Below are 13,710 nucleotides of genomic sequence, written 5' to 3' on the forward strand. Positions count from 1 at the left end.
AACAAACGAATGGACCAAGTGTAGGATAGTATTTCAAGTAGGTACCCAGGACGGTCCAATCAAATTGTAAAACACATTTAATTACGCTCCCTTGGGCCGTGGAGTAGGTTTGGAATAAAATTTAGGGATCAACGTATGAACATTAAATAAAAAAAAGATTATGAGTACACTTATACACTGTAAAAATGAAGATTTTAAAGATAGGTTCAGAATAGAAAAAAAAAACACTATACGTCGGAAAGAATTATTATTATTTCCGATCTGTTGTTTACAAAAAAAATTATTTACAATACCAAGGAAATTGTTGAATAATTAGTTCAATTTTTCATTTAGCTTTAGCGTAAATATACACGTAGTAGTCCAATGATTCACCTCTGCCAGATGTAATTTTCATAGTTACATATTTGTGATCGATTCCTCCTTCCTCAATTTTAATAACTGAATCAATTGAATCCGATGTTGCCGAGATACAATATATTGGAATGTCACCACGATATTCTACCTAGAAATAGAAACACCTAAATTAGAAAGTTTCAAATCATTTACGTGACAAAATGCTTTTTTCATTGAAAAATTTCTACTTTACATGGAAGGAATGGTCGTATGCACCGAACGAAATTGTTGTACAATTGTAGCCCAATCGTTCGGTGGCACATACAACTGTATCCTCAAGTTGTAACCTTCCTTAGAAGAAACATGATTGAATTCGTTTATCAAGATAAGAAACATGAATTGGAACTGCATGAATTATTCTCTATAATTTCGTTGAATTGTATGACAATTTTTATAAAATGCGGGGTCTATTATGTGTAAGACATAAATTCAATTTTAGCGTTATTAAGTAGTATGTGAAAAAAACCTGTAATTGATCGTCTTTTATTCTCAAATTAACAATTTACAGTATGAATATATTATCCCTCTCCAGTACCCCATAGAAAATTTCAAATGAGAAAGGAGGCGTGTGGCACCTTGTTGGAAAGGGATTTTATTAGTCATTTGTTAAGCAATATAAAGTTTTTCAAATTTGTTGCAATCATAACTGAGAAAATTATTTTTAAAATGTAAAATTTTGATAAAAAATCTATCTCAAAATTTTACGTATAATGAACATAATAATATCTTATAATATTTAGAATGTATTTTACAATTAAATTAAATGTTCAAAATGACCACCATTCATTTTTTGACAATAACCGAGGAGATTTTGGAATTCTCGTACAACATTTTGTATGACCTCAGGAGTTATTTTGATAATTTCTTCCGTTATCCTTACTTTTAAATCCACAATATTGTCTGGTCTATTAAAATATACTCATTTGTCCGAGACTCAAAGAATAGACATTTCGATTATGATTGGTTGTGGTTATAAAACAAGAACTCAAAAGAAGGTTTGTGAAATTTTTAATAATAAATACCCTGGTCAACACTTTTTGCAGTGTACAGTTGGCAAAATAAAAAAAATCGTGAAACTAGACAAGTGAAAAACATTGAATTAGTAAATTGAATGTCCAATTTACTAATAAGAAGAAGTTTGATGTACTTCTAGAGGAAAATTCGGTAATTATCTAGCTAAGGTTACACCCCTCCGATTTCGTTAAAATTTTAGTACGTTATAAAGAAATTTACGCTGAACTTACTTTTTTGCGTTTAAAGAATCAAATAATTGTAATGATTTTTCAGTGATTGTAATATCTAACCTAACCACAAAATTAAATCCAATCACAAGCAAGGGTTGCTGTTATCGAAACTCTTCCATGATTTTTTCTTGATGAGGTGGTCGGCAATAAATAAAATAAGCGATGATTCTACATACAGTTTGGATATATAATCGAATTTGATTAAACCGAGTGCCATTTAAGGCACTGAAATATGTATAAGTACAGTGAAACTCTAGCTTTTCACGATTTAGTGAAATCCTCGAACCACATTTACAACAAATAATTTCACTTCTTATCACTTTACAATCAATTAAATAATTTATTAATTGATCACGATCATTAACAATATCTAAAAATTCGTACAGCTTCAGCTTTCACAGTGTCACATTTAAGAATGATGAATCGTGGATTAATCTTAACTAAGAATATTGATAGAATATCAATCAATTTCAACAAGAATCAAAAAATAAATAAATATTGTCGATTGTCGATAGTCGTATGTAAACAAACTAGACTAAATTCTCTGCAAATTTTATTATACATGATGCGAAGCTAAACTAAGATGCATAAATTATTTTTCTTTTTCTGGAACTTCAAAGTTGAAAAACTATGTGAACGGATAATTTCTGCGCCCTACATTCATGTATCAAATTTTTCAGCATAATTTTCTCTATAACATACTAAAATTTTAACGAAATCCGAGGGGTATAGCCTAATCTAGATAATTACCGAAAATTCTTATAAAACAACTCGAGAACTTGCCTCCGACAATGATGTAAGTAAATCATTTATTTTGAGAGTTTTGCATATAGAAAAATACCACTCTTACAAAGTTCAAAAGTTCAATTGGTTCAGTAGTTGAATGAAGATGATCCTGATAGAAGAATAGACGTTTCATTTAAGCGGAACGGTTGAGTAACAGGACTGTATCCTAAAAAAGTGAACTTTTGAGGTGGTACCATTAATAACCAAATTATTAGCCATTTCTTTGAGGCCACAATTAATGCTTAGGTTTATCTAGATTTTTTCATTAACTTCTTAGTGCCTACATTACGAAGACTTTTTCCTGATGTTAATCATCCAAATGAGATAGATCGGTCTATTTATTACCAACAATACGGAGCTCCACCGCATTTTGCACGTACAGTTAGAAATTATTTAATAGGTGGATTGGAAGACGTGGAACAATCGAATGCCCGACTAGATCCTTCGATTTGACTCCTCTCGATTATTTCTTATGGGGTTAGCAGAAGAAATTAACAAAATAGTATACGAGAATTGTAAAATCGCCTTAGTTATTGTCAAGAAGAGAATGGTGGTCATTTAGAAAGTACATCGAAAACTACATTCTAAATATTATGCAACATTATTATCTTCAATCTACGTAAAATTTTGTGGGAACATTTCTTTGAGGGCACAGTTAATGGTGAAATTTATCTAGATTTTTCTATCTTGACACTCTTAGTTTCTGAGTACACTAATCAAGAGAAAATTAACTAAATTAATTGAAAAAAATATCTTAGTACAATTAATCTTGAACATATGATAAATATTAACTATCAAACCTCAAAAGTTTGTATTTTTGCAAAAAATATTTTTTTCACGTGAAAATCATTGTGTTCGTTTGAATTAACTATTGAGGTTTTTTTAATCATAATAGAATATTAGGATCAAAAAAATTTATCTATTTTAAGTAAATATTTCAAGTTTGAAAAGGATTTGAGGTGTTTGATTATAACATAATTCGTGAGATTCTCTCGAGATTCTCTCACAAACAAACAAGGAAGAAAAATTAAGAAGATAACATAAAAAGCAAATAATTACGCGCAATTTATGAAATTGTGAGAACATACAAAAACATTTTCTGATCATGTAGAACAATTTTGGAATGAAATCGGTTTAATACAGCGTGGCATTGGAACATGTAGGGTATAGCGTCAGGATCATTTTCTATAACATGCCACCGTACGCTAATTTTTTTTACATTGTGACTGGGGAAAATCGATGGAAACAATAATTCTAAAAAAAAAAAAATATTTATTACGTTTTCTTGGCAAAACTAATATTTTTCAAGTAAGTTGCGGTTGAAAGTAACCGTTTTTTGACGAAAAATCGACATTTTCACAGATTTTTTGGCGAATAACTCAAAAAGTTTGCTTTTTATCGAAAAAACTGTGATGAACAAAATTATAGCTTTCAAAAAAACAAGCATAATTCCTTTTTTAATAATTTTCTATGACCAACACGAATCGATATACGTTAAATGCATAATTTGAAAGATTCAAAGCCAAATAACGGGAAAACATTGTATTTTTCAAGGAAAATTCATATAATCTTTCTTAAAGTATATAATTAGAGCTTTAAAACAAAAAACAGTCTCTATTATTAAAATTGGGCGACTTATGATCAAAATAATGTCGATTCCAATTTTTTTCTACGAAGTACTCAATAAAAACAACCCCCTAAGTACCCCTCTAATAAAGATATATCTTCACGCTTCTGTGATATTCTCTATCTATACACTCAAGAAATTTGACCAATTTAAAATGCCTAATTTTAGAAAAATTAGAGTTTAAAGAGCAATTTTGTATTTTTCACCTCTTACTTCAAAATATCTCCGAAGATACTGGAGATACGAAAAAATCATAAAATACTGACTTATAGCTTCTTTTAAACTCACCCTATTTAAAAATTAAGGTATATTAAGGAATTTAATCCATATAGTCTTGTAGCTCTTGGAAAGCCCTACAAAATCATATTTGACAAAACTTTCTATGACTAAAAATAAAGCAGCTATGTGCATAAAACCAATTTTTTTTCGAAAAATTCGAATAGTCGGCTTCGAAGCGTAGTAATCTACATAACCGGTATATTTGGCACGTTATATGTTCCACTTTTTCTACTCAAATCGATAAACAGAGAAGAAGAAACATCTGTTCATGTGACTTCGATGAAGATAAAATTAATGAGCAAGATTTGTAAAGTATTGCGTGACTATATATGTAAATCTATGTGTTAATATATTTTTTTTCTGTGAAATTCTACTTTTTTCATGTTCAGATCAATTAAATTATTTTATAAAAATTATTGTTATATGTTATTAAGGACTTAAATATTATGAAATTGTATCCTTCAGCATAAAACAATCCTCATTCAACTACTACAAGTCAAATTCTCACCTTGTTAAGGTTTAAAATATTATCTTATAATTTTTTACAATTAGGGGTAGTTTTCACCATTAAAAAACGAAAAACGTACATCCGTACAATATAGAATATCCCAAATTTTTATACAAATCGATGCAGGAGGAAAAAATTGCTTTTCGCATTTTTGAGCTCTATTTCCTGGACTAATAGAGAGTCAATCACTGGCTTATTACATGCAAAATGATGTTAATTGTTATTACTTTGAAATTAAACGGATAGTGTTGGCCGCCATGGCCAAATATAACCCTAAATATTGTAAAAAATAAATATGTGTTGTTGTAAATTATACCAAAGATTACTTACTGTCGCGTCCCTTTTTATAAAAGGTATGGCACTTTTTTCCACATGATTATGATATACTAAATTATTTTCGTCAGGATCTGAGCAATTTCCTCGTATAATTTCGTGTTCGTTATCAGTTTCTGGTATAGAAACAACGAACTGAAATCCAATTAGAAAAATTATCGTGATAGTAGTAGAGAAATACATTTTCTTAGAATTAAAGTTCAACTTATCAGTATATTACGGTATCGATGTATTTATATGAATAAAACAATTGTGGATGTACACTTGAAATAGATAAAAATTAATTTTATTATTATTTATGGAAATCTAAGATAAACACAATTGAAAAAAATTTGGTAAACTTTTTAATAAAATGAATAGATTGGATTGATATGAGGGTTGCTATTCAAGTTTTGAGATAGAAAAATAAAAACAAATATTTATAATTGGATATGGATTTATCGTTTTTCCAAATATTCTCCATTAAGATCATTATACTTTTGCATGCCTTTAAACCAATTATCGAAGCATTTTTTCTATTTCGATTAAGTTACCCCCCAAAAATGTGATTTGAACGAATCAACCGCTTCTTCTGGTGTACAAAAGGTTGATCTCGCAATTTATTTTCGATCTGCGGGAATAAATAAGAAATCATTGGGTGTCAAACATGAACTGCAGGGCGGATAATACATAAATTCGATGTTTTGAATGTTCAAAAACGCTTTTTGCTTGAAGTTCGCATTGTCGTGGTGGAGAACGCGTATATTTTCTTGCAGTGATTTTACATGGCCTTCGACGTGGATTAAGCCAACAGCAGCGTGCCGATTAACTCGCTTCGACTTTCCACCATAAAGCACCATCTGGAACTATCGTGTTTCGCTGGTTTTCCGAATTCAATCGTGGTAGCACTTCGCTGTAAGATGAATATCGTGAAGACCAAAATCATTGACGCTGTGCGTAAACTGATATTGCAAGATCGTCTTGCGCATTAGTTTCACTCGCATACATCAATATTCCATGAGCATTTGGCTATTGAAAAGATTTGTTCACGTTGGATACCGCATAACTTGACAGTCGCTCAAAAAAAAAGCTCTTGTCGATTGATGTAAACAAACTCAATCGCGGTGCTTCGAAAGATCGCCTGTTTTTTCGAAATAACTAAACATGCCACCACCGTTCCATTAAAGCAAAGTAGAACGGTCAATTCTGAATGGTACACCAACAAGAAGTGTTCGTAAAAATCACGGAAACCAATCGCAGAAGACGATACATTCTCTACCACGACAATGCGATCTCTCATACATCAGTTCATACAAAAACGTTTTTGAACAGTTAAAACATCAAAGTGACGAGTCATCCGCCCTACAGGCCTTGTTTGGCATCCAATAATTTCGTATTATTCCCGCAGATCGAAAATAAATTGCGAGGTCAACATTTTTACACACCTGAAGGCATCTAAATGGAAAAAATATCTTGAAAAACAATAAAACTATATCCAGTTATAAATACTTGTTCTTATTCATCTACCTTAAAACTTAAGAGGTAACCCTCGTATTCATCAAAATAACTCGGTAGAGTTTGCAGTCGAAGATTCCACTCAAATACTTCTAGAATTGCTACATTACCTACGAAAATTGTTGAATTTGGTATATTAATGCGGAAGGAAACGCAAGTTAGACCTCCTACGAGGCTTGATTTTTTTTAAGGTGATTGTTGGTTGGCGATTTCAATTGATCATTTCTCGTTGATTTGAAGTCACGTCATGACTGTCGCTATTGATTGGTGAAAGAAGACACCTTCATGAATGATGGTTCCCTGTACTCCATCGTTACTGAACAGGTGCGCTGCAAAAAAGTTTGCGCTCGCTAGGTCCCAACGATATTAACTAACAACTCGTTTAATGGGTGCAGCCTTGTAATTTTTTGACCGTTACAATACCGATCGAGAAGATTTTTCAAAATCCATTGAGACACTCTCGAAACGAAACCACAATCACAACAATGGATGCACACAAATTCTCCAAACAGACCTACAAAATTCAAACAAACCTTCAACAGCCGTAAGATTATGGCAATTTGTAATCCAAGAACTCATTTAGCAACTTTAATGGGACATTTGAGAACATTCAGTCCCGATTTAGCACCGAGTGATTTTCCTCGCAGCGCTTCCAAACTGATCATTGGCAGATACATTTTATGAAGAGGGTATCGCAAAAATTGTTAACAGATATGACAAATGTCTAAATCGTCAAGGTGTTAATGTAGACGTATAATCTGTATTGCATTTTACTTTTTGTAATGAAATTTTTTTTTGTATATTAACTCATCTTTTCTATACCTTCCATCGGAGGTTGAAAAAGAAACAACTCTTGTGTACAAAGTTACGAGTGGGTTGAATAGACGATATAGAAGAAAGTAAATTTCAATACATTTATTTAATACATATATAAATTTATAAAAAAATACCATCTCATTATTATTTATACAGCAAACACTGTTATGTTATATTCTAAGCCTTTTCCTCTACCAGATTGCATCTCTATTGAAACATAACTATGATTTACACCTCCATCCGTAATCCAGGCAGTGGAACCTTCCGTTTTATCCTTCAGACTTATAGCCCTGACGCAGTAAATTGTTTCGTCGCCGTACCATTCGTCCTGAAATGAAAAAAATTACTCACAATTAAAATTAAGGTCAATTTATAAACTGCGCTAACGCTCTTGTTCGGGTTGAACAGAAATTCAACGTGATTTATAAACACAAAGGCCCGCGCTCGCGTTCAAGTCCGAGCCGAGTTCGTGCTGGGAGATGACCAATTTTTATGTTCGACGCTCGCATTCTAGCGCCTAGCCAACGAAAACAGGTATCCAGGTCATATGACTACACAGGCGCAGCAGCAATAACAAAATTCAACAAAAAAAAACAAATCTTCTACCATGCAAATAAAATGTATAAATACGAAAAATATGTTGTGGTTACTTGAAATGACATTTTTTATTCGTCCAAATAGGGCTAGCCAATTAAATCATCAGCATCAACGGGAAGACAAACACTATATACAGTAGAAGCTCCGTAAGTCAAACCTCGAGTCGAAAACCTCTCAAACTCGAAGAAATATTTCCTTCCCTTCCCCTTCAAGCACCAAAACCTCCGCGGCTCGACATTTTAATTCTGTATAAGTCGAAGTAACCAATAAGTCCCTACAAGCTGTTTCTGTACATATTTTATATATTTAGACTTAGTTAGGATTTATGACAATTCACATCAATTTTGACCTCCACGTGAAGAAATTGATAGGCACTGAGTGTGAAATGTAAATGTAAAACATTGGGTTTTGCTGAAGAATTACTCGAAGCCGTGAAGATTAGTCAAAAAAAGAAAGATGTTGCAGAACAATTTGGTGCTCTTTCGACGATCATAAAGAATTAAGAAGTTATAATAAAAAAATTAAGAGTGGTCAAATCTTATCGTGGTTAAGAAGTATCGTCATAAAAATCTCAGCATTAGTTGGTCATTTTTGCAAGAAAAAGCTGAAACATATCCGAAGTCTTTAGGATTTTATGATTTCAGAACAAGCAATAGATGCCTGGAAAAGTTTAAGCGTAGGCATGACATGGTATCCAAAAAAGTTTGTGGAGAATGTGCCATTGTAAATCTTGCAGCTTTCGAAAGTGCTTCATGGATATCCATAAAAAAACGATTGAAGAAATAAGAAAGATCCTCTTATTCATTGATAATTGGACGGCACACAATAAACTTTCAATGAAAGATTCTCGTATATATGTATTACAAACAATGCGAATGAGTGATAAAGTTTAGCGAAAAGTGACTGTTACTATTATAAAAAACCTCTTTTGCTCTTTTGTGGTTTTTCTTCGTCATTAATCGAAGAAGTTGAAGATATTTCTCCACAACCTCCTGAAGTTTGTGATACATTAAAGCCTGGGGTATGTTTCGAGGACTTTATTACATGTGTCGATGAAGTAATTTAATAGAACGAACAAGTAACTCAGACTGAACATACTGTTTACGCTACCACTACACCAACACTCACAATTACACTGTCTAACGGGCGTTTCGATAACCAAGTTATCGTCTTCAGAGACTGAAAGTAAACAATTATTACAAGTTATCGAAACGCGCTATAGACCGTGTAATTGTGAGTGTTGGTGTAGTGGTAGTGTAAACAGTGTGTTCAGTATGAATATCACCAATAGTTCCAGAAATTCCAACTTAAGAGAAAGATTTTGCTGCCCTTTGTACTATAAACAATACTATAGATAAAGAACAACATTATTTAAAGCAAACAAAAATTACTGACTTTTTTCCATTTTTAGAATAAATAAGTTTGATGTCCATGTAATTTGAAATTCTTTGTATGTATGTATTTGATTTATTCCTTTTTGCTCGCCCCCTCCCAAACTGAAAACCAGTTGTCACCTGAATCGAAATGTCAAATGTCAAAATATTTTATTACTCTTAATTGGATACATTTATTACAGCGTAACTGCAACGTCTCTAGACCTTTAAAAAAAAATGTTTTCTTGCTTTGCAAACCAGACCTCCACAGCTTTTATTACCTCCTCGTTGGAAGGAAATTTGCGACCTTTTAAACTTTACTTCAGTTAAGGAAAGAGATGATAGTCGGACGTCGGACGGAGCCAAATCTGGCGAATAAGGGGAGTGTTCTAGTAATTCAAACCCTAAATCACGAATTTTTTGCATGGCAACATGAGATTTGTGTGCAGGGACGTTGTCCTGCAAAAACAAAACACCTTTCAATAGCTTTCCGCGTCTTTTCTCTTTAATTTTTCCCGTAGAATGAACAGTAACGTCAAATAGTAATCTCCAGTTATTATTATACCCTTATCCAAAGAATCAATCATAATTACTCCATGGCAATCCCAAAAAACTGAAGTAAGGCTTTTTTCAGCAGATTTTTGGACACGAAACTTCTAATGTCTTGGAGAATTAGAGTGTCGCCATTCCATCGATTGTTGCTTTGTTTCTGGATCGTAGAAATGTACACAAGTCTCGTCCATAGTAACAATTCGGTTTAAGAAGTCTACATCGTTTTCAAATCGAGCACAGATCGAACGCGATGCTTCTACCCTTGCACGCTGTTGGTCAACATTTGGGGATCCATTTTGCAGCAATAATTCTCATGTACAAATTGACGTAAACTATACGATGAACACGTTCGTATGAAATATTCAGTGATTCAGATATCCGTTTTAGCCCAATTTCACGGTCTGATAAAATCATTGACACAGAAACTGGCCTTCCCGATCGGTCATCATCTTCAATGGAAAATTTACCCCTTTTGAAGCTTACAGTCCAATTTTTTGCACGAAACTGGTCTAGGCTAACTAGATATCAATACAACCTCGTAGTTTCCACCAACTTATGACTAAGAGGGAGGCAATGGGGCAATATTATGAAGGATAAAAATATGAACGCCTGGTACAATCGAGAGCGTGAAGCGTTACATTGTGGAAGTCTTTACCTCGATGACGACAAACTTCACAAACGATTTTAAAAACGGATTTCAAAATGTTATTCTGAATATTTCAATACTTTCTACAATATACATTAATTCGTCATGCAATACGGAATTTATTAATAGGTAATGAAGTCGCACGACCTTGGGCCTTTGGTCGCTTTGCGGCTAGCTAGATTGGATCTCTGCCACTCCTTGGCGATGCTTTTGCAGAACGCACTAACTAGGAAGAAATAGCATACATACTGAAATTCGTTGTACTCCGCACGTATTCATATTATCAGTACGAAGCGAAAGACAAGGTTTTAAAATATTATTAGAGGAAAAACTTGTTTAGTTATTGAAGAACAAGCAAGGGAAATAATATTCCCCGTCATTAATTGTTTTAAAAATAATAGTGGTAAACTGAATACTTCATTAACAGTGAAATAGGTAAAAGTATTCATTTTTAATTTATGCAATATACCAAAACATACGTGGAATTGAGGTCAAATAGGTTATTTGTTGAAGATGTTTAAAAAATAAGTTCTATTGAACAAATACAACAACAAAAGCGAGAGACACAACGATGAATTAAACTTTTCAGCATTTAAATAATGATTCCAAAAGATATCCCTATATTAAATTAGATTAGATAGATATTAGGCGAATGGGGTATATTCGAAAAATTGTCTGATAATTCTAGGGAATGAAAAAACATTTCAAAATAACAACGATTGATAATAGTGGATGATATAGGTAAAATAGGATTTATTATTAATGCTTATTAAATATATAAGTCAAGTAACAAAAAAAGAGATAATCAGTCTTAGATGAATTCTATACAGTTGTGTGATTCAACGATAGAATAAGTATCAAAATGTATTTTTGAAGAAAAAATCCTATATGTGATAAATAAAGAAATATAACTTACGGAAACGTCTCGTACTATAAAAGGTATAGCTTGTTTATGTACATGGGCGTTATGTACCATATTTTCTGGATTGGTATTGGAGCAATTACCACTCTCAATATTCAAATCAGCCGTGGAATTTGAAGGAAGTGAATTAACAAGAAGAAAATACCCAAAAAAGACCAGTATTGAAGAATTCATTTTGATTTTTTACGTTCTAAACATATTTTTTCGTATTTATACTTTCTTATAATTTAAGATAAGGGTATTAAACGTGAGTACCACCCATTATTTTGTTAAATAAATTTAATGATAACAAGTACTGCCAACAATCGAAAAATTCAATAAATAATCTTGATTGATTTGATTTATCTCTCTCCTCATTTCACTATAATCCAATTTTATCTACGAGGAGAAATGAAACCTAATTTGTAATACAAAACTCGATAGGGTCATTATAAAAAAATCTGAAACATGTGATGTTAACGCATCAACCGCTTCTTCGGGAGTAAAAAAACGTTGACCTTGGTAATTTATTTTTGATCTTAAGAATGAATCATTGGGTGCCAAACAAAGATTATACGGCGAATGACTCATCAATTTGTTGTCCTCCCGGCGTACGACACTCCCGAGGATTGAGGAGGGTGGTTTAGTGGGTGAGAGTCCCACACAAACTCACAGCATTTGCACCCACCCGTTGTGAGGAAGGCATTAGTTTCCACCCCACCTCTGGGCAAAAAAAAGTATTAGTGATGAGTTGATTATTTTATAAGTTAGTTAAGTGTAGTGTTTGTTTGTTTAAATAAATTAAATAAGTAAAATACAGTTTATAAATTCACACAATAGAATAGAGTATAAATAAATAAGTACATTACACTATTAATGACGCTGCTTATGAGAATTAATAGTAGGGGAAAGTTCAAGAAACCATAAACAAACCCACCGGTCTACAACGGTAGAAATGACCATAACGTATGACCACGACCCGATTAAGTTCCCAAACAACAGTGATCGTGATCCGGGTTAGTTTCCGAACATTTAGATCATGATTTGTTTTAATTTTTTTGGTTTAGCTTCAATATAATTGTATTAATAAAAAATGCGATAGCTAAATCTGCCATTACCCACCCGCTCGTCATATATTTTTTTGATAAACGAACTGCAACAATTTCCACTTGAACTTAAGAACCTTAATAAAACTCGTTGAATAAATAAAAAATTAAGTAATCATGTCCTCGATTATTATTTTTTGAGGAAAATTTTCCACTGGATCTATAAGATAAAATATTGAATATTAATTCATATTATTATATCTGAAGTAGGTTGTTTGTTCTTAATTTGTGATGCTATAAGTTGATATGCTGATTACCGATACACCTTCCGAATACCTTTTTGAGAAAAAGTTCTGAGCCAATGAAAAACTACTTGAGGTACTCGCGGGCTTAAAACTTCCAAAAGGATAAAATCATAGGAAAAGGCGTTGATATCGTCTTTTTTTGAGAGTAACACGAGTATCAACATTATTTTTCTCAATATATTTTCGTTCTTTAGACACTTGTGCACCGATAAAACCATTTATTTTAAAAATTGGAACATGCTCTCTGGTGATGTAGACTTCGAATTTTCTAGCTTCATAAAAACAATAACTAGTCTGACATACAATTATTTTTCTTTCAGGCTTATTAAAAATAAACAAAATAAACCCTGGTCCACTAAAGGTTTACGTATATTTTCAGAACCACGCGACCTTTATTTTATTTAAGGAAATTCTCGGATAGTGTTTTGTTCAAAAATTACCTGATACTGTACAGAAAAAGTTATTAGTTATTACAGAAAAAAAAAGAAAACTCGCCAATTCTCGTAATGTTTCCTTAGAAACATTGTCCATTGTGAATCATCAATCAACTGATGAACTTACATTAAACACGTTTTCGAGTCTGCCCGATTGCACATTAAATCACCCCCAAAGAGGGCTATAATTATACCTCTGCATAAAGGAGGAGATAAAAATCAAGCATCGAATTATCGCCCAATCGCACTCTTTCCCATGTTATCTAAGATCATAGAAAGATTGGTCAAAATGAAGCTTTTATCATTTCTGTTTAAATATAAAATAATTACTACCCATCAATTTGGGTTTTTAAGTAACAAATGCACAAATGATGCT

General features: G+C 32.4%; 2 protein-coding genes across 2 annotated transcripts; both read right to left on the minus strand.

Annotated features, from left to right (window-relative positions):
• Window positions 1–235: 235 nt before the first annotated feature.
• Window positions 236–5,413, minus strand: LOC130446437 (uncharacterized). Its single transcript, XM_056782704.1, has 2 exons — window positions 5,168–5,413; window positions 236–502 (listed from the first exon to the last, which is right to left on the minus strand). Exons 1-2 carry the CDS (start codon window positions 5,351–5,353, stop codon window positions 326–328), a joined length of 363 nt encoding a protein of 120 aa, XP_056638682.1. The 5' UTR covers window positions 5,354–5,413; the 3' UTR covers window positions 236–325.
• Window positions 5,414–7,564: 2,151 nt separating this feature from the next.
• LOC130446504 (uncharacterized) lies at window positions 7,565–11,811 on the minus strand. Its single transcript, XM_056782805.1, has 2 exons — window positions 11,565–11,811; window positions 7,565–7,808 (listed from the first exon to the last, which is right to left on the minus strand). The coding sequence occupies exons 1-2, from the start codon at window positions 11,742–11,744 to the stop codon at window positions 7,629–7,631; spliced, it is 360 nt and encodes a 119-aa protein (XP_056638783.1). The 5' UTR covers window positions 11,745–11,811; the 3' UTR covers window positions 7,565–7,628.
• Between the last annotated feature and the right edge of the window lie 1,899 nt (window positions 11,812–13,710).

This window comes from Diorhabda sublineata, chromosome 7 (assembly GCF_026230105.1).
Source record: "Diorhabda sublineata isolate icDioSubl1.1 chromosome 7, icDioSubl1.1, whole genome shotgun sequence".
Lineage (NCBI taxonomy): Eukaryota > Metazoa > Arthropoda > Insecta > Coleoptera > Chrysomelidae > Diorhabda > Diorhabda sublineata.

What these genes read in the sequence shown, in the direction of transcription:
- LOC130446437 (XM_056782704.1), bottom strand. Translation starts at nt 5,353, where the DNA reads ATGTATTTCTCTACTACTATCACGATAATTTTTCTAATTGGATTTCAG. An exon ending in TTATAAAAAGGGACGCGACA is followed by an intron (nt 503 to 5,167) that starts GTAAGTAATCTT and finishes TTCTATTTCTAG; the next exon opens with GTAGAATATCGTGGTGACAT.
- LOC130446504 (XM_056782805.1), bottom strand. Translation starts at nt 11,744, where the DNA reads ATGAATTCTTCAATACTGGTCTTTTTTGGGTATTTTCTTCTTGTTAAT. An exon ending in TTATAGTACGAGACGTTTCC is followed by an intron (nt 7,809 to 11,564) that starts GTAAGTTATATT and finishes TTTTCATTTCAG; the next exon opens with GACGAATGGTACGGCGACGA.